Genomic DNA, 27,845 nt, shown 5'->3' with positions numbered 1-27,845 from the left:
ATCTGGAGGGAGCTGGATACATGGACAAGATGATGCCTTTGCTTACTCCCACCCCCTCCTCACCCCTTCCTTACACATCCCAGCCTCTCTCGTCCTCCCATCCCCTAATCTTCTGCCAGTGTCTCCCACTGGCTGAACCCAGCTAGAAATCAGGGGACACAGGAACCCAGGAAAGGCAGTCTGCAGCCACCTGGGATATAAGCCAGCATACAGGGTACAGGGATTCTGGGGAAGCACATTAGACAATAACTTTGGGGGGTGGGGGGAGACTTCAATAATTCCCAGTTTTCATCTTCTTTTCTATGAGTTCAAACATGATTAAAAATAATTTTCAAAAGTTTCTAGGAGGGCTTCCCTGGTGGGGCAGTGGTTGAGAGTCCGCCTGCCGATTCAGGGGACCACGGGTTCGTGCCCCGGTCCGGAAAGATCCCACATGCCGCGGAGCGGCTGGGCCCGTGAGCCATGGCCGCTGAGCCTGTGCGTCCGGAGCCTGTGCTCCGCAACGGGAGAGGCCACAACAGTGAGAGGTCCACATACAGCAAAAAAAAAAAAAAAAAAAAAGTGTCTAGGAATTAATAGTCTGTATTTTTCACATGACATAAACAGAGCCCAGGAACAGCTATGGATGTAGTAACTCTTAGAAGATGCCATCACTCTGAGATGTGAACAAATTTTATATTGAGAGGCAGTTTCAAAAGGCAGGGATTCTAGAGAGATTGTCTATGACAACAGACTGACTCTGCCACCAATTAAGCTCCTTTTCTCTAAACCGTTCTGTGCCTGTTTCTCAATCTACGGAATGTGGATGTTAACATAGTACTTGCCTTAGGAATACTGTGAGGTTCAATGAATTGCACATGTATAGTACTTAAAATAGTGTCTAGCACAGAGCAAGAATAATGTATTGTGACAACCATCCCTTTGGGGCTTAATGTCATGTAGGATAAATGCTGGCTATTAGTAGTAGTAGTAATATTCGTACTGTCTCATTAACAGCACATCATAGCCCTGGTAGACTAACTGCTTTGCTCCAGTTTTTCATTCTAGGGTTGAATGATTCTATATCCGCGGGGAAAACCATATACAACAAAATTAGATTCAGAAAGATCTTAAATCAATTATCTTTCAAGAAGCAACTCTTATTAAACATATAACCAAGCTCAGTTCTACTTTTGGGTACAAGCATTATCTACTCACATCTACTTTTGGGTCCATATATCAACACTTTAGTGGGACCTAGGAAAGCACACACAAACTACATTATGTACATATGCACGGAGTGCACATAGAGAAGCACACAGTGGACACAAAAGAACATAAATCAATGTGAACTCAAGTGAATAAAACTGCACTGTGGGAAGCACAGAATTAATGTCTGTTATTAATTGGCCAACTTGCCCTTTGTAGAGAGAGGGTTGGTTGTTAATCAGGCCTTGAAACAGAACATGCTTTAGTAAATGACAATTTATTCTTCTGTTATTATTTTAAATTGAACAATAACCTTCTTTAAAAGTGAGAATGGGGGCTTCCCTGGTGGCGCAGTGGTTGAGAGTCCGCCTGCCGATTCAGGGGACATGGGTTCGTGCCCCGGTCCTGGAAGATTCCACATGCCGTGGAGTGCCTGGGCCCGTGAGCCATGGCCGCTGAGACTGTGCGTCCGGAGCCTGTGCTCCGCAACAGGAGAGGCCACAACCGTGAGAGGCCCGCGTACCACAAAAAAAAAAAAAAAAAAAAAAAGTGAGAATGGAAAATCATGTGCAGGACACCTTCTGGATGGAATTCCCATGGCTGTATTCAAAGAAGTTAAAATGTTAATGTTTTCAATCAAATGCTGGGCATAAATATTTGATATATATCGTTTATTTCCTCAGGAACTACTCTATTTTTTTTTTTTTCCTGCGGTACGTGGGCCTCTCACTGCTGTGGCCTCTCCCGTTGCGGAGCACAGGCTCCGGACGCGCAGGCTCAGCGGCCATGGCCCACGGGCCCAGCCGCTCCGCGGCATGTGGGATCCTCCCGGACCGGGGCACGAACCCGTGTCCCCTGCATCGGCAGGCGGACTCTCAACCACGGCGCCACCAGGGAAGCCCCTATTTGTAATAACTGTAACTTCCGGGGGCAGGGGCACAAAATGTATCCTGTTCACCTTTGTATTCTCCTCCAAGAATATCCTAGTAAAAAAATGAAGACATTCAACAGATAATTGTGTTGAATTGAACGGTTCATTAATTCCGAGGTAAATGATGAATCTAAAATGCATTCTGATTAATACCAGGAAAGAGTTAACGAGTCTATAAAAAACAATGCTAATTATGACCATGCTGCTGTTTGGCCTAGACCAGTGATCACACTGTCCTTAGTTACGGTTCCCAGGAGCACCAGTGAAAATTAATCACCAATATTTTAACTTTACCTCTGACAACCGAAACCACACAGAAGTTTTTTACTGTTTCCCGTAGTCAGAGTGGCCTGATAGTGATGTGCTAGAAGAAATGTAACTCATTCCCAAAAGAAAAACAAAAATCATTATGTTGAAACCCAGATCCTTTGGATGTACACATGGGACAGACATATAAAAAACTATCCTCTTCAAATTGGTTGCAAAGGAAAAAAAAAATCAATAAAGATACTGAAGGGATGAGATAAAATGGAGGGATTATTTTTCCTGTCCCTGAGTTCAGGGAGGCTGTCATTTTCAGTTCAGGTATGACCACACCTTAGGTTCAGGGTTTGTTATTGGGTAGTGGCTTTAAACACACAATAAATCTGTGCGGCACCAAGCTTTTACCTCCTTAAAGACATTTAAAAATGTATTCCTTTCTACAAATGTTAAGATACTGATTCATTTCTTTAATGTGTCCTGATTTAAAAGACTGAGTGAAATGGCCAGTGAAAAATAATTAATCGTGCACTAGATGAGAAGTAATACCACAGAAGAAGATGCTCTTAACTGGTACAAAGAAATGGGTAAGTAGTTCCAAATGTACCATATTATTTCACTCTTAATTATATTTTGTCTTTCATTGTCTGTTATAAAGGAGCCAGCTAGATTAAAAACAAGGCAGTATGGAAACAGACCCACTGACACTAATCAAGAAGTTTCCATTTCTAAATTTCTGCTTTTTAGACAAAACAAATGTTTTGCAGCCAAGGTATATTTACAATCATTTTGTACTGGCTTATTATCTGCCATAACAGTGTAGACATAACCCTAGGATGGCATTTCGCGGTGTTTTTCCAAGATGTGCATGTCTCCCATAATTAAATAGAACCAGAATGTTTTTGCCATAAAAATATACTGGTTAATGGTTTCAGAGAATAAAGAATAGCATCACTGCTAGGATAATTCAATTTTCTTTATTATAAAAGATAACTGGTCACAGAACAGTGGTCTAAGTGTCTCTCAGTACTAAAATCTGTGCATATTAAGTAGCCTACTGTTTGGTTTGCTGAAACAATTAGGCCAGGTGAAATGGTGGTTTAAATGTTTATTCACTATTTCTTCAGAAACTATACCATTTCTGAAGACACTAGATGGGGTGGGGATAGCCTTTGCTCCAAAAGGCCATTTACTGAAGTCTCCCCGAAAGGTGTTGAAGGAAGTCATTAGGTGCATTCCTATATTTCAGTTCCTACAAAAGGAAGTTGGTGCAATTGGAAATAAAATGAAAAGTTTTAGAATAGGAGTTTTCTGAAAATGACTTGCAACTCAGCACAAGAAGGAAAGAAACATACCACTTTCAAACAAAAGGCCCCCTCTAATATATCGTTAAGTGTTAGAATTCAATTTTACGATAAGAGTGCAGGTGAAGCTGAGAACTTGGGAACTACGTGTTGAGGTTCTAGGCTTCAGGGGGTTACAGTAGGGTGAAAGGATAATGCACATCAATGATATGAGGACACAACAGAACACCTGAATGGAGTCATACCTCAATCAAATACCACCTATAATTGGCAGTGGGGGGGGGGTGGGATTTCCTACTTTTTTCAATATAGTATAGAATTTCTGTAATTTTAACATAACTCATCTTTTCTTAAAGTGAGCCATAATTTTCCATAAGATTTAATTTTTATAGGTACTAGAATAAATTCATCTTTACCTACCCATTTGACTATAAAGGGTTTTTTGCAAATTAGAACGCAAGGAAAAACTAGGGTGTTGAGGTCTCTGAAAATGTCTTCATCCCTTTTTTAATAAATAGGGTTAATGACAACTTTTCCAATTCCCTTGGACCCACCATATCTACAATCTTGCATTTTATACATATGAAGAGTATGTCTAGAGAGATCCAGCATTCTCTTTCTTCAACTTCACCGTAACAGATTATCAGTTTTACGAATTGAGATAAAGAAGAAAAGTACAACATAGACAAATCCAGCAATCCTGGGGTGACCGTGTTTTACCTTTCTTTCTTCTGTGCTCAGAGAAACATGGGTTTCTGCTTTCCAAACTCAACTGTTTACCTAGCTGGCAATCCCCTCGTGTTGACTCTTTCAGTACTGGATTTCTTCAGTTATCCCTTCCCCTTCAGCATCTTTCATCTCTGCTTTTCTACTTGTGGGGCCCCCTCTCGGTTCACAAACATCCAGGTTTCCTGAGGTTGGGCTCCAAGATCAGGGTAAACTGAAAGCCGTTCTTTCCCCACCCTCAGGTTCAGAGCTGGAGTTGTCTCGGACTCCCCTTTGCTTTACCTCTCACATTGACTCGATCACCAAATCCACCTGAATCCCCTGCAGCCTCCCATGCCCACTGCCAGCTCCCCCGATGCTGGTTCTCGTCTTCCCACACCCAGACGTCCACAGAGGCTTTCCGCTCTGTTCTACACAGCTGCCAAGTGAGGCTCTCCAAGCGCTGCTCTCACCACTGCACACCCCTGCTCCAAATTTTCAACCGCCCTTCGTTATTTTCAAGTACAAATTTCTCTGCTTTACACTAAACACCCTCCCAATTCTGACTTGCAGCTACACTCTACCTTCACCTTCCATATACCTCCTAGCACAGCCCTCCCCTCTGCCCAGCTGATTTACTTGTCATCTACCTATTTCATGTTTGCCTGCCTTTATCTCTTTGCTCTATCTCCCCCATCTCTCCATTTAATTATGCATAAATCACAGTCTCTACTGTGTTTGGATGGTTAGGTATAAAGGGGTGGGGACAAGTGTAAATGGATGTTGGCAATGACTGTTGGACTCAGAGTCGGGGCTCAGTAGGGAAAGGAGAGGACGGTGACATTTGTACAGCAAACACCTCTAAGGGGGCAGCCATTTATCAGCTCTGACCAATTGTTCTCATGCAGAAAGGCTGGTCCAGTGTCTCCAGATCCTCTACATTCTCAAGAGAGGTCAGAGTACGCATTTATTTGAAATCTATAATTTTAAAATATTAGCCACTAATTCAAATGTAAGATATAATGCAGGTCAACAAATTGTGGGCCAAAGAAAGCATCTCTTAACAAAATTGGATGTGGCCCAAAGGATGCTAGTTTCAACCTCTGTTCCTCAACAACTCCTTCATCAAGAACCATCTTTCTTCACGTTCTGTCCCCTGTGCTGGGTCCCCAGAGCACTCCAGTTGACATTAATTTCTCCGTTTCCTGGTTTTACACGTTCACTTTGGTATCACTCAAGTTGAACTTCCTCATTTCATTGCATGCTTTCCTGTGAAACCACTTGCACCATTAATTTATTTCTTATCCCTTAACTTTTTATATTTTACCTCTTTGCAACTGGAGAATAAGTTCCTGGAGAACAGGAGGCATACACTGTAATTTCCTACAGTCCTCCCCGTATCTTCCAAAGTATATTCACAAACAGGCACTCACTTATTTAAGGGTGTAGGATGTATCTTGGCAGTTTCAAAAGTAGAATCACTTTTAAAAAAGGAAATATCAGCTCCATTTCTCTGACAGCAGTCTTGAACAATCTGTCATTTTGTTCAGCCATACACATGTGTGTAGGAGTAGGCTATCTTCCACAGAGACTTCTATAACATGCAAACTCCTATAACAAGTAACTTGCACAGTCTTTTCTATTCATCTAAAACAAGGTGACAGAATAGCACAGTGCTGAAGAGCCCAGGCTGTGGAGAGACTGACTGGGTTTCTACGGAGGCTCTAATATTTCCTGTTCACATGACCTCAGGCAAGTCAAAAACCTCTCTGTCCTTTTGTTTCTTACTGTGGAAAAGAGGAATGATAATAGTACTTACCTCAAAGGACAGATGTGAGAATTCAATGAGTACATATAAAGTACCTAGAAAAGTGCCTAGCACACAGTAGATAATAAATGTCGGTCATTATTATCTTACGTTAGATAATAAAACTTACTTGCAGATAAAAAAATTAGAAGTAAAACAAATAGTAATATTTTTAGGCTTATGCTCCAGCCTTTCATGGCACACCAAACACCAAAACTGGATCTCGAGGTAAGGTCTTCCTATACCACTGATCTCAGAAGAAGGCAGGTAGCTTGAACAACCTCGCTGTTAATAGCACGGAGTAGGCCCTCAGAAACTACTGTTTGTTAGAATAAATGAATAAACTGCTCCACTTGCTGTCCTAGGCAATATTAGTAACAGGTATCTTTAAGTGTAGAATTTTCTTTACTAAAATGTACAGATAAAGATGTTTCTGTGTGCTCTCCAACTATAGCAATTATAATACACAATGATCTCCAGGAGGATGCTTTGCTATTCTTTATGTGACCTGACCTAATTAATTTCAAAAGGAAAGGAAACACAATACATTATAGTACCTGTGCCAATTAACTGATTAACTGAACAGTATGAATCTCATGGAGGTTCAAACATAAAGGACTGTATTTTTTACAATTCCCTGACCTCAGCAGCACAATGCCAAATCTCCCTTCCTAGCTGGAGTAGATTCCTGAAAAATACCCGGAATGGATTCCAGAATTTTCAGGTCACTTTCAGCTATTAAAAACCCACCCAATTTAAAATGCCAATCAAACGCCTGAAGCAGACCCTTCCACCAGAGCATCTCCTGGCTTGGGGTGCTGGGAAATGGGGAGCGCTCCTTGCAATGCCCAAACTGAGAGTGCAGGCCAATCTAAAGTCTCCTTCTATCTGCCGCCAGCCTCCTCCAATTTTCTTTTTGCCTGCTGAAGTGGGTGTAGGGCACAGCAATAAATATATGCCTACAATATTTCTTGCTTCTCTCCAAGAGAAGAGTTTTCTTGCAAGCAACAAACCCTGTCTTTGGGAAGGCTCCTCATTCACTCCTTCTCCTATGTCCACCCACCAGAATGGAGCTGGGAAGGGTGAATGGTTAGTTCTGGGGCTGGTTCCTGGACCTTCCTTCACAAGACATATAGCCTCTGGTTGAGAGGACAGAGGAAGGAATGGTGCAGGTAAAACCAACTGTGCATGGTTATGTCTTTGTCTGTTCCTGCTAACTCCCATAAGACTAAATGACCTTGACAGAGATACCAAGGACAGAGACAACTTACAAAATATTTAACAGGCAGGGGTGCTAAGCAATCAGAAGGGATGTGGTCTCAGGGGTAGAACAGGGTGCTGCAGGCCCCTTGCTGTGCTGTCCAGTCGCTAGAAGGATAGGGGAGACCTGGGATGCTGGCAGTTACTGCAAAGGTACTCAAGGGGTAGGGTCCCAGTCTTTTTACCAACAATAGGAAGTATTTTGTATTTTAGTACTGGGACAGCTGTCCTGGTGCAAACAAGCTGAACATCACTCCTGTTTGTGGGAGTTCCTCAGAGTGTCCTCAAGTGAGAGATGGGATGGTCCCAGGCCTGCCCTCTCCCCACGACCATTCCGTGGCCTCTTGCCTGATCAAGCTGAACTACTTTCTACTTGTTCACTTGGCCCCTGGAAAACTCATGCATCTTTGCAATGCCAAGACAGTGCGTCAGGCTATGCTAAGTCTCTCCCTGCTGCTGACTTCCTCCAGTTCTCTTTTGGCCTGGTCAGAGAGGTGAAGGGCACCGCAGTAAATCAACGTCTAAAACATTGCTTGCTTCTCGCCAAAACATGAGAAGACACTTCTGGTAGTACGACCCCTACTCTTTAACAGGGGTTCTCTCAGAGCTGTCTTCACTCTGCTTGACAGAGGCCAGGCGTGAAGAAGGGAAAGCACTGCCTGCTTTCCTCCACAGGACAAGGAGAAAAGCCACAATATTCCAGATGACTGTCAATCCCATGATAGCCCCACCCATGGGGTTAGGGTGGGGAAACCCTTGGAGTGGTAAAGGGATGACAGCTGGATAAGGCTGTCTCTTTATAAATCCCAAGAGAAGAATCTAGCCCAAACTGAAGGTAGCTTGTTGATGGCTTTCCCTTTAGAATGTGTAAATTTAAAGCTGTCCCTTAGGATATCAGACAATGGCATCAATTCTGGGCCACAGGAAAAATCCTCCTCAATATCCTATCATACTTATTTAAAGAGGTACCCCAAATAATTAAATATTATACTCTGTTCAAGAAAAAATGAACATCAAATACACAACGAATAAAAAATAACTGAGGAAGCATATTTCTACTGGTGATTATTTAGAGATGCTGATTAATCCATTGTGCACATATTTATGTTTAATTATAAACTGGGAAGGCTTTAGGATGTTATTCTAAAACACACTCTATTAGCATTATGGCATCATATTCATGTGGTGCAAATAATAATGTGAGGAGATTTTCTTGGTAAATTATTTTTTACCAACCCTGTTCCATCAAAAGCATATTATTTTTACTTGGATGTTATAAGAAACTAAGTCTGAGTATAAGCTGATTTGCTATAATTGGAATAGGCTTATTGCAGTCATTTTACCCCTTTAAATTATGATACCAACATTGAAACATCTGTTAAACCATAGCATCTGTTTTATATTTGGGATGCATCCTTACAAATTTGAAGAGTGTTCTTTTTAATGAGCTCTGATTTAATGGGGAATCCATTTTTTTGTGACTGTTATGCCAAAGAAAGAAAACGAGAAGACAGATTCACTGCTCTAGCACCCCGCCCATGGCAAAGCACCTCTAAGGTCCATACATTTCTAATACAAAACTATTTAATAAACAAATATTCACACTGAAAGCTAGTGTGTTTTATAAATCAGTGTTGTTTAATATTTAAAAGACCATATGGATATGTCTGTATATATGTACATACCCCACCCCCCTGGAAAGGCAGAAAGGGCCATATTCATCTTATTTAAGAAAAATAATCACTTCTTTCAAATGAATTATCTTGACAATCTGTAGAGTCTTAAAGATACTGGACAAATTTATGGCCTCATAGTCTCCCTGTTTACTAAGACACGTTTACAACTCTAAAGGCAGACTCATTGCCAGATCTTTATTATTTTAGTTCTATCAGAAGCAGTACTTTGCCACTGACTTACCCAATTCTTTTAAAAACTATTCCCTGGGGCATTCCTAATTTTTCTAGTCATTAGTAGCCCTCTACTTGAGTCTGAATTTCTCTTATACAAGAAGCATGTCAGCTTCATGTCAGACAAAAATGGATTAGTTTGTCCCACTATTTACATACTTTACTGTTTCAGGCCTTTTTATTTTTATATTCCTAATTTGGATCTGGCTGGCCTTTAAAAGCTTAATTTAAAGATATTTAGGGGGAATTCTCTGACGGTCCAGTGGTTAGGACTCAGCACTTTCACTGCTGGGGCCCGGGTTCGATCCCTGGTTGAGGAACTAAGATCCCGCAAGCCACGAGGTGCGGCCAAAAAAATAAAATAAAACTTAAAAAAAAATAAAGATATTTAAAACTGCTTAATTTTTATGATACAAGCTACCATAAAATTTAGAAAATGACAGGTTGTCCCATTAAGTTCAATAAACTCAAATAATTTATAAAAGAACCATATCACAAAAAAACTCAGAAGGAACTCATTGGAAGGAAGACAGAAAAAAAGAGAGAAAAGGAAGTTTAATATAGAGATTTTGGGTCATTCATTTTGTACCTCCTAATTTGCCTCACCAAAAGAGAAAACTGCTACAACAGTGTCCAGGCGCTAAAGCCATTTCTTGCACAAGTCCCCATAGGGCAGATCGGTCCAGCTTGGCAGAGGAAGCCTTGTTGCCACCCATCCCAGCAATGACCACTCCCGGCATCTTCTCCCCCCCACCATCCCCCGCCAAGTGAGGGCTCTGTTCTTCTTAGGCTTTACAAAAGCATCTTTTCTACTTTGCCAAAGGAGTAGTAGCATTTTACACCCACATCACATCAAATGTACAACTGATAGATGCTATAAAACCAGACTTTAGAACACATCCTTTGAGTTCTTCACTGAAAACAACCCCAAATTAAAACATCAACCACCTAGCTTAACAGTAGCGCTTTCTAGGGATTTATAGATATCACAAGAGAATCAGAGAAGAGGAAAATGACGTAGGCCATTCTTCTCGGTTTAGGATGTACTTACTTAACCAATTTGAGAGAGACAAAAACTGACCTTATTTTAAAATACTACCTGTGAAAAAGATTTTGCAATTTCCCCGGGTAACCTTTTTCAATGCTTAATGACTTTTCGTAGCAAAAGTCCACTTCCTTAAATTAAAGGTTAACCCTCTCATTGTTGAAAATTAGATACAACACACTTTATGGTCACAGGTGAGATGGTACCGTTTAGGGAACACAGTTACGATTAACTTTTTTGTGACTTCGACCACTGCAGATCTTATCACAACATATTCTTAGAACTTGCCTCTGCCAGTTGAAAGAGTGCAGACTTCCCACAGCGTTTTACAGGTTCAGCACTGCCCAACTGTGAAGTGTTCGAAGAAATCTATATTGAAAACAATTCACATAAGGAATATTAATTGTGATATCAGAATTTTCACTCCCCATTCACATATATTCAGGAACTTTCCTTAGTTTAATGAGAACGTCATTGCTCCCAAGTACCAAATACGCTTGGGATTATAATTTTGAAACCAATTTTAGTAAATAGCCTCAAAAATAATAACAAAAAAACAGGAGTATGACTGATTCACCTTGTTATAAAGCAGAAACTAACACACCATTGTAAAGCAATTATACCCCAATAAAGATGTTAAAAAAAAAAAAAAACAAAACAGGAGTGGCTTGGGTGGCTGTTGGATGACAAGAGTATTATTATCTTGAGAATTCCAGGCCCTAAATTTAATAACTCTACCACCTTAAAACAAATTATGCATTTCCATTTCCATATAAATACCAACTCAGCAACTTGCCACATAGAAAAGAGATTTAATGTCATTTTATATTTACTAAAAAGCAATTAGTTAATTTTTTGTTGAAATATATTTGGAATCACTGTGAAAAGACAGCCAACAAGACAGTCAACAAATTTTGTTTTGAGAATCCAACATAAATGTGCTAGGCAATATGACAAGAGCTGGTGAAGCTAAAAGTTTTACATAAAACACTGGCACTGGCTCTGAGAGTATGCTCTGAAGTACACAAAGATTGACAGTCAAGACCACAAATCTCAAGAAGCCATACAGTTAAGAACTAAGTTGTAACACATCGACATACACACAACATGACACTGTGACTGCATCCTCTTCTGCAAATCTGGTGCAACAGCAGCCAGGCACTAATAACAATGAACAGCACTGTCCTTTCTCGTTTTTATATGAAAACTTAATTTTCAATTTCTAGCTTAACTCCATAAAGAATGGAGAAGGGCATACATTCTTAAAGATCTTTACAAAGTATTCTTCTCCTAGAGAACTTCTATCATCATTAGAGCAGCTAGCTATGGTCTAAGCTTTTAATATTCTTCGTGATTCTGAATTCTTTCTCAGTTTAAGACAGAGGTATTTCTCAGTTCAGTTTAGGAGGTAAACCTACCTTGTGTCTATACCTTACAGGTGACCCCAAGACCCCCAGGGAATTCTATGGAGCTGTCAGCCCCAGAAGAGACTGGCGACTTACTGCTAGAGAAAATTCTCCCTAGAACACCTGCTGAATAAGAGCCAAATATTTAATAAGCTACCTGGGCCACTCAGAAGGGACTAGTTTAAGAAAGTTTTAAGGAATTTTTCTTCCTGGGTACTATCATTTTTCAAAGAGTCCTTTCCTATTTATCCTAATCACTTACTTTTTCTTTAGAAGATCAACTTAGGGGCTGAATCATTTTGAAGATTTTCCTCTAGCTGAATTTCCTCTGATATATGCCATTTCTCCTTTTTTAGACAAGGTGAATTCAATTACTAAGCTTATCACTAGACTAAGAGAAGTAAACACATTTAATATAATCACTGACTCTAGTGACTTGGGGGAAAGAAGTACTGAACATCAATGCCAGTCCCATGAACCAAGGTTGTATAATAGAAAGGACATGGCTTTTGTGTCAGACAAACATGCCTTCATTACTTCTTGCTGTGTGGACTTAAGCAAGTAATTAAGACCTCATCTTCACCTTCAAAATAGAAACAATACCTGCCCCATATTAATTACTTCTGTGAAGATCAGATGTTATGTGAGTGAAGAGTTCGGCACAGTGCTCAGCCCACATTATGCTCTCAATATACATTACAATTATTAGTAATAAGGATTTATCATTGTTAACACTAATAAATAAACTCTTTTAGGACACTTCCAAACATTAGTTACAGACTAAAATTAGAACAGAATTAAAAATTGCAATGTCAGAGGAGAATTATTAAGTTTAATAATCTATAAAATATTAAATTTGTCACATAATCATACGATACCCGCAAGAGAACAACAAGCTGGGTGATGCTCCCCTACACAGCCTGACACTGTTTTCTAGCTCTTCCACTGGCTCCCTCTGCTGTCGCTTTTGCTGCTGTAGGTTTATGTTCCCGACGCTGTGTGTGTGTGTGTGTGTGTGTGTGTGTGTGTGTGTCTGTGTGTGTGTGTGTGTGTGTGTGTGTGTCTGTGTGAGCGCGCGCGCGCATGCACTACCACGAAGCCTGTCAAATGCCTGCACGGCACACCCAGAGGCTCAGCGTCGAACTTCTGACCGCTCGGATGTATTACCTGCCAGCTGAGTTAATGCACAGCTGTTCGAGTCGAGGCTTGAGAATGGTTCCTTGCCTTGCAAAAGAAACCCTCACCTAATGTTTAGTAGGAACTATTTTCCTCATCACTTATGGGAGGATTTTTACCTGTTTGTAGGTACAGGGCAGTATTTTAAATGCTCAAGGTTGCTGGAAGCCTTATTTTCAAAGGATGTTGGGGGAGAGTCAACATATTTTAGCAGTCCAACGTTTCTAGAATCACCTAACAATAAAATTTTCATAGAAGAACTTAGCGGTAAGATATAGTTTCTAAAAATGTCTTTTGGCTTCTTAATTGGGGGCAGGGGGTTGAATACATGTTAATGTCTGCAGCACTGGGCATAGCTGACCTTTCTTTTGAGAGTCTCCTCTGGATTTCCAATACTGCAGAGTCCTTGTTTTCCTCCTACCTCTCAGGCCACTCCTTGCTGTTCTTTGTTGGCTCTCCTTTCTATAGAGAGCACTTAAATGTTTCCCTCAGGGTTTTGTCTTAGGGCCCCCACTCTTTTTCTTTACACATTTTCTCTCAGTAATCTCATGTAATCTCTCAGTAATCTCTGATGGCTTCTAATATAAGCATAGCTTGTGTAATGCCAATTTGTTATATCATTGTTCATTTCCCTGTTTGTTTTTTTTTCTATTTAAGAGACATACACATCCTTTCAAGTAAGAATAATGTAGCTAATACATGTTTTTCAATGACAGGTCAGCTAGTGGTGGAAAGTGTGTGTTATGCTACCCTCCTGGGTAGGGGGCAGTAGCAGGTCATACTGTACAGTATGTTCATGGCTATGCTTTTTATTTTCCTCAAGTTGGATGGTGCTTGCTAATCTGTTAACTCCACTGTAGTCTCTCCTCTGCCTATTATGGAATGTTCTGATAAACAGGGTGGGTGTTAAAAGTATGTGATGTTCAGCAAAAGCGCCAAGAAAAATTATCACCCTGGGTGTTAAAACTGTTAATTTTATAGCTGACTGAGGTAGGGGCGCACACCAAGGAAAGAGGTGGTAAAGATCAAAAGCAAATTAGCTGGAAGGCTTTTGCAATTATGAGGGGTATCATAAACACTGTAGCCTGGGAGGAAATGACTAACAATTGTTGAGTGAATAAATGAATCAGAGAACAAATGAACAATATGAGATGATTGGTCTTCCTTACCTTAAAAGAAATATTAACACTTCTAATAAACCATGTAAGACTTTCACACTAATGAGCTGCAGTGTGAGTATATGGAGTCTGTGTTGAGTGTAATATTCCGTAACATATTGGGCATTCCATCATGAAAATGAATGCTTTAAATGTGCACCTATTGCTTATATCCAATTGTGACGATACCTTGGTGAGATTACGGTTGTATTTATATTGGCAAAGTAAAAGCCTTCTAAGGAAAGTTTTAATGTTCAAATCTACCTGTCTAAATTGTCCAGATTAGCTCCCTGTCTTCAAAGTAAATATGCAATTTTTCAACGCAAAGATATACTCTAGGTGTAAGAGTCAGCCACACAGCAGAGAAGAGGATATGTGGACCAGGCAAGGCTTCCAGACTTGTTAAATAACGGAAGACAACAGCTCCCTTCTGGCATTACATTTGTCATTAGTCTTCAGTAAACAAGATCTAAACAGTGACAGATGTGTCACTCTACCTGTAAACAACAAAAAATGCAGATAGGAAACTCACTTTGACAAACTTAATGGATCAGAGCCTGGAAGCAGAGTGATGGCTCTTCAGAAGGGCCGAGTTGAATCTAGATGAATTATGAGCATCAATACAGAATGGGAGACAGGCTGAAATGCGAGGAAAACAGGCTCTGCACTCTATATTTCTTTCTAGATCTTGTAAAGCAGATGTATCTTTCTCCCTTTAAACATAAACATTTATGAGGAACCTACAAACAAAATGTTCTTTATTCAATTTCATGGTTCCATGCAGGTTACTTCAATGGGTTTGAAAACTATCAGATTTGGTTAAGAAGGAAAGATATCCTTCTCAGCTTGTGACACGGAGACCCAAGACATAAAAGAAAAAATATTTTCAACTTAAAGAAATGCCCAGGGCTTACTGTTTTTTTAAAAACTGCGTTTCTAGGATAATTGTATTACATGATAAATGACCAATAGCTAATGTCTTCCTAGAGTTATGAACACTTGTAAATGAAATTAATGCGAATGGTCTCTAAGAATTTTGCAAGCCTGATCTTAAAGTGATATTACAAAGCTAAACATTTTTAAAGAGTAAATTGTTTCCTAAATTATACAAACACCTACTTTTCTCTAAGTGCACATAATAGGACTGAGAATCCCTCTGAAAAGGGATGAGGGGTATAAAGTGGTCCACTGGGTAAATTTCTATTATCTGCCCATTCCTTCCTCACTGAACCCTTTCCCTGTAAGTTCCAAGAGATACCAGAAAGTGCCTTACCAATGCTGATTTAATAACCTGTGGTAAAAATTGCAAACCACAGAGCAGTGATCTCAAATTGCGGTTCCCTAATAGGAAACTTGTTGAAAGTGCAAATTCTCAGGCCCCACTGCAGACTTAATAAGAAACTTTGGGGGTGGGGTTCAGCAATCTGTGTTTGAAGAAGCCTTTGAGGTGACTCTGGTGTATTTTAAAGTTTGAGAATCTCTGCTATAGACTAATTAGAACAAGAATTTCAAGAGTCTTTGTGCTTTCTCAAAGGTGATGGGTGTTTTATGAAATAATTATAAGAGTTTTAGGGATACAATCACAGTAATTATAGGCTATTCTATTTCTACTGCAATAGATATGCTCATAGCAGATTGTAGTAGATAATTTTATTAGTTCATCTAGTTAGCTATTGTTTAGCTTTGAATAAACTAGCCCAGTACTGGGCTGACAATATGGTCAGATCATAACATGAAAGAGACTGAAACTTCTCTTGAGTCAGCTGAGGAAAGTGACTGGAGAGCACAAATATCCTTAGAGAACCATGTACTATACTTTTCTTGTATAATCACATATAACATTTACAAATAAACAACTAAGTATGTAATAATTTAATTTGCTTAGGAATTGCAAGGGCTCTTAATTGTCAATCTATGCAAAATATAACTGGGAAAAATAATATATGGAGTTGAGAAGGGGAACTGTATTTGATTCTAGGGCAGAACATTTTATTTTGGTTTCTCCATCATGCATGTCTTCCTCTGTTAATGATGCCAGAAACAACTCATAATAAGTTTTCAAATTAATTTTTTTAAAGCTTCCTCAAATCTTATAAGTGCACAGTCAAAAACCCTCAGAAGACAAGTGCCATTGAGGAGAGGAGTAACATCTGGAAATGTCTCCCTGCACAAATCCTAAGTAAGAAGAGGTTCTTCCCCAGAAAAAAACTTTCTTTTGGAGGAGTGAGTGTACTGAGCAGTAAGAACAAATTAATTTAAGAGAGGTATGGGATCTTACTCTCCAGAATCACAGGACAGTGGCTGTTACACTATCAAACTGGTTCCTCAGAGCTGCCCAGGGCTTTGAGGCACCTAATAAATCTGATGGTCATCTCACTTAAACAAGAACCACACTCTGAGTGGCAATACCTGTTAGAAATGCATCAGCTGAGGTATATCATACAAACATTTTTAATTAAATTGAAAACTCTTGGTAAATAGTGCATATGTAAATATCAGATGTGTCAAAGACGAGCCACTACGTTCTGATATTCATGCTACAGAGTGTAGAATTTAATCAAAAGGAATATATGGCAAACAACTTCTGTTTTGAAGGAGCTGTTTCTAAAAGGTTGGATGGGACTGCTCAGGTACCAACATTAAAAATAAATTTACAGTCATCATGTCAAAATTCTTTTTTACCTTTGAAAAAATTATTAGTATCAAGTAAAAGGATGTCAATGACTAGAGGAAAGCAAGGAAATATTAAACAAAACTATTGCCCACACAATGAAAAGAAAAGCCTGTTTATCATAATGAAAAATTATGATAAAATCTTAATTTATTCAGATTCATCAAGCAAATTGTTCTTCGTGAAATGATACCATTATATGATATTTTTGTTACCAGTTTTATACAATAGCCCTCAACGAGTAAAGCAAAAACTGTGGCAGAGAAGCCTAAGAGATAAACAGGCCAGAGGGTTGGATCAAGTCATGGTGGTTGACACAAGTGTCCAAAGAGGAAGCAGCATTTTTTTTTTTTTTTAATGTAAGCGCTAAAAGTAATTTTTTCTCATTTTCAAAATAAGATGCTGGGTTTTCTCTTGCCAAAAGGATATAATTTTACATTTCATTTATGCAGCACTCTTTATGCAAATGAATCAAAGTGATTCAATACATCAATATTAAACAGAACAGTCTTGCTTGTCATTTTCTCTCAACCCTATAAAAAATTGCTTAGTTTATTATATGCATTTTTGCGGTACGCGGGCCTCTCACTGTTGTGGCCTCTCCCGTTGTGGAGCACAGGCTCCGGACGCGCAGGCTCAGCGGCCATGGCTCACGGGCCTAGCCGCTCCGTGGCATGTGGGATCTTCCCGGACCGGGGCACGAACCGGTGTCCCCTGCATCGGCAGGCAGACTCTCAACCACTGCACCACCAGGGAAGCCCCTATTATATGCATTTTTGGTTGAAATTAATAAAAAGGAAAATGGGGAAAGACCTAAAGCAGAAGGCATCTTATTTTTACAAAAGGGATATATTTTATTATTTGTCATATAGTGCTCATTAGAAATGAGCATACGGTTGAGGCCAGGGCTTCTGTGGCAAAATCAAGCATTATCAGATTTGCCTCTCATCATACCAACCAAGAAAATACTCTCTAGTGTGTACTCTCTCTCTCTGGCTGACAATCTGAAGAAATCTAAGATCGTGCATGAGCTGACCTGACCTAAGCCCAGGGTTAAACACTAATAAAAATACTGGCTGAAGCTACATCACACCCAAAGCTAAGCACTGATGATCTAATAGGTCCTATTCACCCCTGCATTCACTGTGAGAGTTATTCATCAACTACAGCATCTAATTTCACTACTGGAAAAATTTAATGAATTGGAATGCTATGGCCTTCACGTTGACAATTTTCCTAAGCTTTTAAAATAAGTTAAAAACAAGGCAAAATGAAATAAATGAATTACTGGAAAGTGTGTATTCTACGTGAACTCTTTAATGAATGCTTGTAAAATGGGTATAAATTCTGGAGCTGATCTGTGATTAGAGAAAAGGCAGCAAAAAGCAATAAGCAGCCTCCCATGTGTATTATGTTAGTAATGGCAAGAGGCATGCCTAAAGTTCTCTATATGTTATAAAATTCCATTCCAATACTTCCTGAGCTCAGTAAGTTTTCTGAACCCAATGTGTGTGTGTGTGTGTGTGTGTGTGTGTGTGTGTGTGTGTGTGTATATATATATATATATATATATATATATATATAAAGAAGGCCATACCTCTGCAAACTGAAACTATAAGACACTGATGAAAAAAATCAAAGATGACACAAACAGATGGAGAGATATACCATGTTCTCGGATTGGAAGAATCAATATTGTGAAAATGACTATACTACCCAAAGCCATCTACAGATTCAATGCAAGCCCTATCAAATTACCAATGGCATTTTTCACAGAACTAGAACAAAAAAATCTCAAAATTTGTATCGAGACACAAAAGACCCCGGATAGCCAAAGCAGTCTTGAGGGGAAAAAAGGAGCTGGAGGAATCAGACTCCCTGACTTCAGACTATACTACAAAGCTACAGTAATCAAGACAATATGGTACTGGCACAAAAAGAGAAATATAGATCAATGGAACAGGATAGAAAGCCCAGAGATACACCCACGCACTATGGTCAACTAATCTATGACAAAGGAGGCAAGGATATACAATGGAGAAAAGACAGTCTCTTCAATAAGTGGTGCTGGGAAAACTGGACAGCTACATGTAAAAGAATGAAATTAGAACACTCCCTAACACCATACACAAAAATAAACTCAAAATGGATTAGAGACCTAAATGTAAGACTGGACACTATAAAATTCTTAGAGGAAAACATAGGAAGAACACTCTTTGACATAAATCACAGCAAGATCTTTTTTGGCCCACCTCCTAGAGTAATGGAAATAAAAACAAAAATAAACAAATGGGACCTAATGAAACTGAAAAGCTTTTGCACAGCAAAGGAAACTATAAACAAGACGAAAAGACAACCCTCAGAATGGGAGAAAATATTTGCAAACGAATCAATGGACAAAGGATTAACCTCCAAAATATATAAACAGCTCATGCAGCTCAATATTAAAAAAACAAACAATGCAATCCAAAAATGGGCAGAAGACCTAAATAGACACTTCTCCAACAAAGACATACAGATGGCCAAGAAGCACATGAAAAGCTGCTCAACATCATTAATTATTAGTGAAATGCAAATCAAAACTACAATGAAGTATCACCGCACACCAGTTAGAATGGGCATCATCAGAAAATCTATAAACAACATATGCTGGAGAGGGTGTGGAGAAAAGGGAACCCTCTTGCACTGTTGGTGGGAATGTAAATTGATACAGCCACTATGGAGAACAGTATGGAGGGTCCTTAAAAAACTAAAAATAGAATTACCATATGATCCAGCAATCCCACTACTGGGCATATACCCAGAGAAAACCATAATTCAAAAAGACACATGCACCCCAATGTTCATTGCAGCACTATTTACAATAGCCAGGTCATGGAAGCAACCTAAATGCCCACTGACAGACGAATGGATAAAGAAGATGTGGTACATATATACAATGGAATATTACTCAGCCATAAAAAGGAACGAAATTGGGTCATTTGTTGAGATGTGGATGGATCTAGAGACTGTCATACAGAGTGAAGTAAGTCAGAAAGAGAAAAACAAATATTGTATATTAATGTATATATGTGGAACCTAGAAAAATGGTACAGATGAACCAGTTTGCGGGGCAGAAATTGAGACACAGATGTAGAAAACAAACGTATGGACACCAAGGGGGGAAAGCGGCGGGGCGGCGTGGGTGGTGAGGTGATGAATTGGGAGATCGGGATTGACATGTATACACTGATGTGGATGAAACTGATGACTAATAAGAACCTGCTGTATAAAAAAATAAATAAAATAAAATTCAAAAATTCAAAAAAAAAAGGCAAAACAACAACAACAACAAAAAAGAAGGCCATACCTCTGCAAACTGAAACAAGGCTGATGCTTGACATTGTTTTGAAGGAACATCAGGGTGGGAGGTACCTGAAGATATCTGAAAGGAAACAAATAATTTTTAAAGCACAAGGACATTTTACCATAACAGGCTCATAGATTCTGCCAAATATTTCCACTGTACACACAGATAAAGATTAAGACATGAGTCATCACCCTCAATCCCTTTTAGAAAAACAGTATCAATGATAAATGAAGACAAAGGCCATGTTTCTAAAAACACATGTGGAAAGAACAAAAAAGACTGAGTTTGGCTCATTTGCCTTGTCTCTTGAAAGGGTGTCAGATATGTATCAAATAGCAGTTGAGGACACCTGTAGAGATAAATTTCCTTATTTTAGTGAATTTTCTAAAATATTATTAAAAGTTGAAAGCTGCAAGTAAATCTCTCTCCTCCCTACAGCACTCCCCTCAAGCTGTTCTCTGCTTTGAGACAGCTGTGAAACAGGGTTGGAGAAGCAAACCATGTGGGTCAGAGTATCTGGGACTGAATCTTAGTTCTGCTACTCACTAGCTACATGACCTTGGGCAGCTCAGCTAATCTCTCTTGAGATTTATTTTTCCCAACTGTAAACTGATGATGATGATAATCCCCATTTTACAGGATTATGGTAAGAAGAAAATAAGCCATAGAATACACTGCCTGGCATGGCACCAAAACTCAATAAATTGTTTATTGAATACGAACAGCATTTCTTTATTTTATAACACCATGCATCCTCCCATCCAACACACACACACACACACACACACACACACACACACACACACACACACACCCTCAGGTGTCTGACAGTGGATAGAGGATTCTGTCACACCATCCTTGCTTCAGCTAGGAGAACTTTTGTTTCTATTTGGTGATTATGGTAGCCTCATTAAAAGTTTGCTCTGAGGGCCACATGGAAATAGTTTTTAGAATGTTTTGAGAGCAAGGTCAGTTATTAATTTTGGTTTCAAAGTGAACAAAGTTTCTATACAACTACAAACTAGGGTGAAAATGAGTCACAAGTGCAGAAAGCGTGAGCATTGTAAATTCAGCCCATTTCCAGTTCCACAAAAGTCTTTTTCTTCAATTAACTGTGCTCACCGACTCCATCAAAGGGAACTTACTGAGCAATACATGCAGCTTGATCATGACTCCTCAATCCCAGCAATCACTTTTTCATATTAATTAAATTAAGTTGTTTAGAAAAACAATGGAGCCAGTTGGTGATACAATATCAAAGTCAATTTTAGGGATAAGAAAAAATTAGAAGAGAGCCTGATGGAATTATTGACTCTATTCACTGCTGAAGGCATTAGGAAATTTTTAATTCCACTGTACCTTTTTATCAGACAAATAAGGATTTTTAGAACAAATATCAGTAAAAAGAAAAGAGATCTCCCAGATCCTATTTAACAAACTAGACATATACAAATTGTCGTAAATGGCTAAGATCTAACCAAGTACTTTGAAAATATTTCAGGGTAAAGATGTAGAACTCTTCTTGGTCAAACCATGAAACCTATCATTTCAAAAGACCTCCGTGTGCAAGCTGTGACAGACTGCAGATATGAATCCACAAGGATGTTCCTGAAATCCTGGGAATTATAAACTGTAGGTCTTACTTCCGACATGACTTTTCACTCCTACAAACCCTCTATAAAAGTTAAAGAAAATAAATAGTTTGTGTAAGGGGAAATGCCTGACCTACAAGATATTTCTTTTCTTTTTTTTTTTTTTTTTTTTGCGGTACGCAGGACTCTCACTGTTGTGGCCTCTCCCGTTGCGGAGCACAGGCTCCGGATGCACAGGCTCAGCGGCCACGGCTCACGGGCCCAGCCGCTCCGCAGCATGTGGGATCTTCCCGGACAGGGGCATGAACCCATGTCCCCTGCATCGTCAGGCAGACTCTCAACCACTGCGCCACCAGGGAAGCCCATACAATATATTTCTTCCAGGATTAAATTAGATAGTGAACAAAACAGAACCAGTAGTATAAACAATCTAGATTTTTGAAAAGCATTTCACAAGTCTTTAAACAAAAGGATGTTTCTCCAAATTAATATTGGGATAAAGGAGATGTTGACATGAATAGGGAGCTCCTGAAGAAATATTAGGTTAGGGTCAGGGATCTCTTTGGAATCTGGTTTGCTGTAGTAACCAAAAACATGCACGTGTGTCAACACACCCAAAATTTCATGTGAAATTTGAGAGATTTCACTACATCTTTCACCAGGGTTCACTGGTTAAGTATCTCTGCTTTCAAAGTTGAGACTAACATTATTTAATATGTCTAAAACTACTGTTTAAAAGGGAGTGCAGATTGAATCTGCTATTACATTAAATTCTTGAGGAAACAATATAAAAAACAATTGGAATTCATGGCACATCTCACAGAGAGCAGAAAGGAAAGTGATAGATAAGGAGTATTATGTGAGCAAATATATATTAAAACATTCTGGTGATATCAGCAGGACATTTAGGCATATAATAAACAATGTCATAAAAGGAATGACCTAATATGCCAGTGTGAAAAGTAATTCTGCCAATGAAATGTTGAGAACCACCAGGAAAGGACACTAGAGGAGAAAAAATTCTGAAACTAAAAATATGCTCTCCTTTGTACAAAACTGTACCACAAGGGGCAAACATTAGGAAGGATGACAGTGTGAAAGAAGGTCTAGTGAAAGACAATTGGAATGATCAAGGGAAGACCATGTGGTTTAAAGTTTAGAAAAAAGTAATCAATGATGGCTCCATATTGAGTTCTAGGGTAAATGCAGATATTTTGGGAAGCAGTCTTAACCTTTAGACTTGATGTCAAGGATAATGTGCTTTTCTACATCATCTCTGAATATGTCAGAGACATACTGAGCCAAACAGGTCTGACACAAGACATAAGATTTTGAAAACTGCCAACTGCATGCTAAAGTTTCAATTAAGAGAAGTTTACTTAAAATAAATAAAAAGGAATGCACAGCCAATAACCATGAGTCAATTCTGTCTTCTGATTTAATACCTGACAAATCAATATCTGATAAATGACTAAGTTCTAAAAATAGTTCAATTATATTCTTAACTTCCCTATCCATGAATAAAAATTAGTGATGAGGTTTCAGTGCAATAATATTTAGTATGAGTTAATAACAAGCTTCTATAAACATATTTATTCCTTAATTAAGAGACTCTAAAGTTCCAGAATTTGGTACTATTTTCCGTTTTATGATTACTTGAGCTAAGAACGCAGGGTTCTTCTTTGCTTTAAGTTACTTTCATCAGCCCAAATTTAAGCTCACTTTACAATTTCATTAAGTATAAATTGTAATATATTACCTCGGCAAACTGAAATAATGGTGACTTCTGACGCAATTCAGAGGATTCTGAAACATCAGGCCTGCAGGTGCCAGAGGATATCTGAAACAAAGAAAGGTGGTATGAGGCATCATAAGAATAGCTTCTGGAAGACAACAGAAGACAAATGTCACGTAAAACATTCCTATCTGAGGAAGGAATGGTTTTGACTCCCCAAATTTGAGGCAGTACTGTGACAAAAAGGTAGTTATATTCTGCAAAGTCTTACACAAGGTTTTATCAAGTTTTATATGTTCATTCAACTTCTAAATAATGCCATAAATTGTAGGAGATAGACAGGACAATGCATTTCAGAAAAATTACTATTAATCAAAGAGAAATGTCTACAATGATGCCTATTTGATCTCTTGGCTTTCTGCAACCAAATCCAAAGAATATCTACTTCTTCCATGTTCTGTGTTTCCCCACTATTTCATATAACCTGACCACATGAAAACGCAAATGAGTTTCGATTATAAACCTTTTGGGAAAACAAAACTAAGGTCCAATTTTTGTTTTCCAGGGCTTTCATGTATTTATATACAAGCCCCAATCTTAGAAAAGTTAGTACTATTTTCCTAAGAGAAATTTCCTTTATAATATATTCTTCTATATTATTTACGACACTGGGTAAACATTTAACGCTCTACCATCTTTACCTGTGATTTTCATTATTAACAACAGTTACAGAAACACCACTAATTTTTTTAAAAATTCTTGCTGTTTATCAAGTACTATTCTCAGGATACATAATTCCTCTTTATCTCAATGTTAAAAATTGACCCATTTCTGCATTTGGGTGAAATAATAACTTAGGTGGTAGCCTATAATTCAAAAGTCACAGGAGTCACAGAATGTTAGAGAGGAAGGATTTCAGCATCCCTCTGATCTAACCTTTTTTACAGATAAAGGAACGTAGGACCAGACAGGTAAATGACGTCTCTACTCCCCGACATTCAATAATCCCCTTATTCTTTTTTATTATAGCACTTAGCACTGACCACCACAAGCATAAATATCTGTTTATGGTGCATCTTCTCCCAGGGATTTTGTATAATGCAGAATCCTCAACATTGCCTGGGCACAATGTAGATACTCAAGTATTTGTTGAATTAACTAAATCAAAATTGACAACATGTCTTCTAAACACCAAAACAGTGTGTCCCCTCTCTCTCCTTTCCTGAATGACAAGGTTAGAGAGTCTCAGGGAACAAGTTATCTTTCACTTTAGAGGAAAAATAAAAGTTAAAAATACTTTTTAATAACATGTTTCTGACAACAAAATAATCCAAGATCACTATTGAAAATCTGAAGAAAAAAAAAAAACACAGAAGAATCATCTCCCAAAGATAAGCACTGGTAATAGTCCATGCATATTCTTCCAGTTGTGTGTATAGATAATGTTTTCAACAGAAATGGGACGATGTATTACAGTTACAAAATGTTCGTTTTTAACAATACATTGATTTTCCTGTTATTAAACCTTTTCCAATGTAATTTTAATAGCTGCATGTGATTAAATTAGATGGTTGAATCTATGGAAAAAGCTGGCAGTCACCCAGGTTATGTTCCTAAAACTAGTTTCTCACTGAACTTCTTCAGTAGACATGGAAGATGTGTTTCTCTAACAACGTCATAGGCCACTGGGCAGGAATAAGCATTTAAAATTTTAATTGTCACCTTTGGATTTGAAAGGGTAATGGCCAACTTCTTCCAGTGATAAGCTCCATAGAAAAGGTGCAGAAGCTTTAGTTAATTTGCCACCTGTGGTTTGGCTGCCAAAGCTTGATTCCCTCCCTGTCACTCGACTATTTGAAAACTAGTGTGCCAAAAAGTCCAGAAGTTTTTATTTGGTTTCTAAAACTTTGAAGCCAAGGAGACACAAAATGTACTAAAAAAGGCCAGCAAATCCTGAAATTACTAGCCACCAAAAATTCCTTCATTGGAAGGAATACTTGAATGAACTGTATCTTTATAATTTCTAAACAATGAAAAAAAATCAATACTGTCCTGGTTTATAAAGAAAACCTGTGTGCTTAACCCCTAGATATCTTGGTAAATAATCAAAATTTTGCTTCAAATTGAGCCTAGGGAATTCCCTGGCGGTCCAGTGGTTAAGGATTTGGTGCTTTCACTGCCGTGGCCCAGGTTCAATCCCTGGTCGGGGAACTAAGATCCCACAAATTGCGTGGCCAAAAATTAAAATAAAATAAAATAGAGCCTAGGACTAAATAAAAATTATAAAGTGACTTTATAAAACTTTAATAATGTAGGTTGTACACATGACAGAAAGCTATGGAGATATTTAGAATTAAGTATATTATCATATAGAGTAACTACCCTATATAAAGCCTATATAATATATAACACACATTTTTATTTCTAATCCCATGATGCAGATGCATGAGAGTTATCATTTATGAGATTAGTTAACCTATGGCTCAATTAGAGTTCATATTAACTGTAAGAAGAAAAGTTAACTTTCTTTTAAGTGCCATTATAGATAATATGGCCATGACTATGCATCTAGTCATAAAGGTTTAAAGTTAAATGAGACCCTCTGCAATCATTATGATGGACGGTCTTAAATAAAACTTTCTATTTGTATGGAGAATTCAAATGTAAGTACTTATCAAGACATCTATAATCCTACACGTTATGTCAATTGTACTATGCAATCAGAGAAGTCTATGCGTGCATGTTTGTGCTCCCCACGCACCTGATGCACAATAGATGCACAATGAATACTGGTTGACTGACTTGATTCTCTGTGTTTATGAATATGAGGAATCTCAATGACCTGGCCAGGAATCACACAACAAAGGCTGTCCAATGGTTAAAACAGCAATTATAGTCACTGAGGCTATGCATTTTACTGTAGTGGATAACGTCTCCTTTTAAAATCTAGTTACTCTTACTTTAAAGCACTGTGGGTTTAGCCTTTATTTTCAGTGTAGTATAATGGAAACAGCACAAAATTAGGAGCCAGAAGAGTTGGCTTACTACTAAGCTGTGTGGTTACCTGACTTTCTAGGCCACAGAATGAACAGAAGCAGCAAATCAGAAGGGGCCAAGAGTGGGGATAAGAAAAAGGAAGAGGGGCTTCCCTGGTGGCGCAGTGGTTGGGAATCCACCTGCCACTGCAGGGGATGCGGGTTCGAGCTCTGGTCTGGGAGGATCCCACATGCCACAGAGCAACTAGGCCCATGAGCCCACGTGCCACAACTACTGAAGCCCGCACGCCTAGAGCCCATGCTCTGCGACTACAACAAGAGAAGACACTGCAGTGAAAAGTCCGCACACTGCAACGAAGAGTAGCCCCCGATGACCACCACTAGAGAAAGCCCACGTGCAGCAACAAAGACCCAACGCAGCCAAAAATAAATAAAATAAATAAATTTTTTTAAAAAAGGAAGAGCATTGAAAAAGAAACAATGCCACCAGCAAGAAGACACAGAGCGAAAAGACTGTAGGCACAAATTTTAAAAAAAATTTTATTGAAGCATAGTTGATTTACAACACAAATGTTCTATAAAGCATTGTAGTCTATTTAAAACAAATAACCAGGGCTTCCCTGGTGGCGCAGTGGTTGAGAGTCTGCCTGCCGATGCAGGGGACACGGGTTCGTGCCCCAGTCCAGGAAGATCCCACATGCCGCGGAGCGGCTGGGCCCGTGAGCCATGGCCGCTGAGCCTGCGCGTCCGGAGCCTGTGCTCCGCAATGGGAGAGGCCACAACAGTGAGAGGCCCGCGTACCGCAAAAAAAAAAAAACAAGAAACAAATAACCAAAATATTGGGTGTAAGATAGGCTTAAGGATGTACTGTACAACATGGGGAATATAGCCAATATTTTGTAAAAACTGTAAATGGAAAGTAACCTTCCAAAATTGTATTAAAATTTTTAAAAATCTCGGTTATTTAGTAAAGTGGATTATCACAAAAGCTAAAAAATAAATTAAAAAAAAAATAAAATAGAGCAAGTAGTCCTAAAATTTTTCCTAAATGTAATAATTAATATTTCTAACTGTGATTCTAAGTTGTCAAGATAAGAATAATTATAAAATATATCCCTTATTAAAAGGCAGAAATGCATGTGATACATGCTAGACATATTTCCATCTAAAATCTCAAAATGTAAAAATGGTTGAATGACATGGAAAATGTACTGAGGTAGAATTCATTCTTGAGTGTTTGATAAATGAGGCATCCAGTGCAAGGGTATATATTTGTGAATACATGTAAATGTTTGGCAAAGAAATCTGGCATTACATCCACATGGAAGGAAGAGGTTATTTCCCACAAAAGACTC

At 38.7% G+C, this 27,845-nt stretch overlaps 1 protein-coding gene across 8 annotated transcripts in view; it reads right to left on the bottom strand.

The window, feature by feature from the left end:
- Positions 1-27,845, bottom strand: part of BBX (BBX high mobility group box domain containing) — a 282,022-nt gene that overhangs the window by 41,572 nt on the left and 212,605 nt on the right. For all 8 annotated transcript variants that reach the window (XM_060010595.1, XM_060010596.1, XM_060010594.1 and 5 more), the window contains 3 exons: positions 23,519-23,599; positions 20,168-20,242; positions 10,697-10,777 (listed from right to left, as the gene is read on the bottom strand). In XM_060010595.1, coding sequence (XP_059866578.1) covers positions 10,697-10,777; positions 20,168-20,242; positions 23,519-23,599 — 237 coding nt within the window. The remainder of the gene's footprint in view (positions 1-10,696; positions 10,778-20,167; positions 20,243-23,518; positions 23,600-27,845) is intronic.

Source organism: Delphinus delphis, chromosome 4 (assembly GCF_949987515.2).
Source record: "Delphinus delphis chromosome 4, mDelDel1.2, whole genome shotgun sequence".
NCBI classification, from domain to species: Eukaryota; Metazoa; Chordata; class Mammalia; order Artiodactyla; family Delphinidae; genus Delphinus; species Delphinus delphis.
This window is presented reverse-complemented; position numbering and strand designations above follow the sequence as displayed.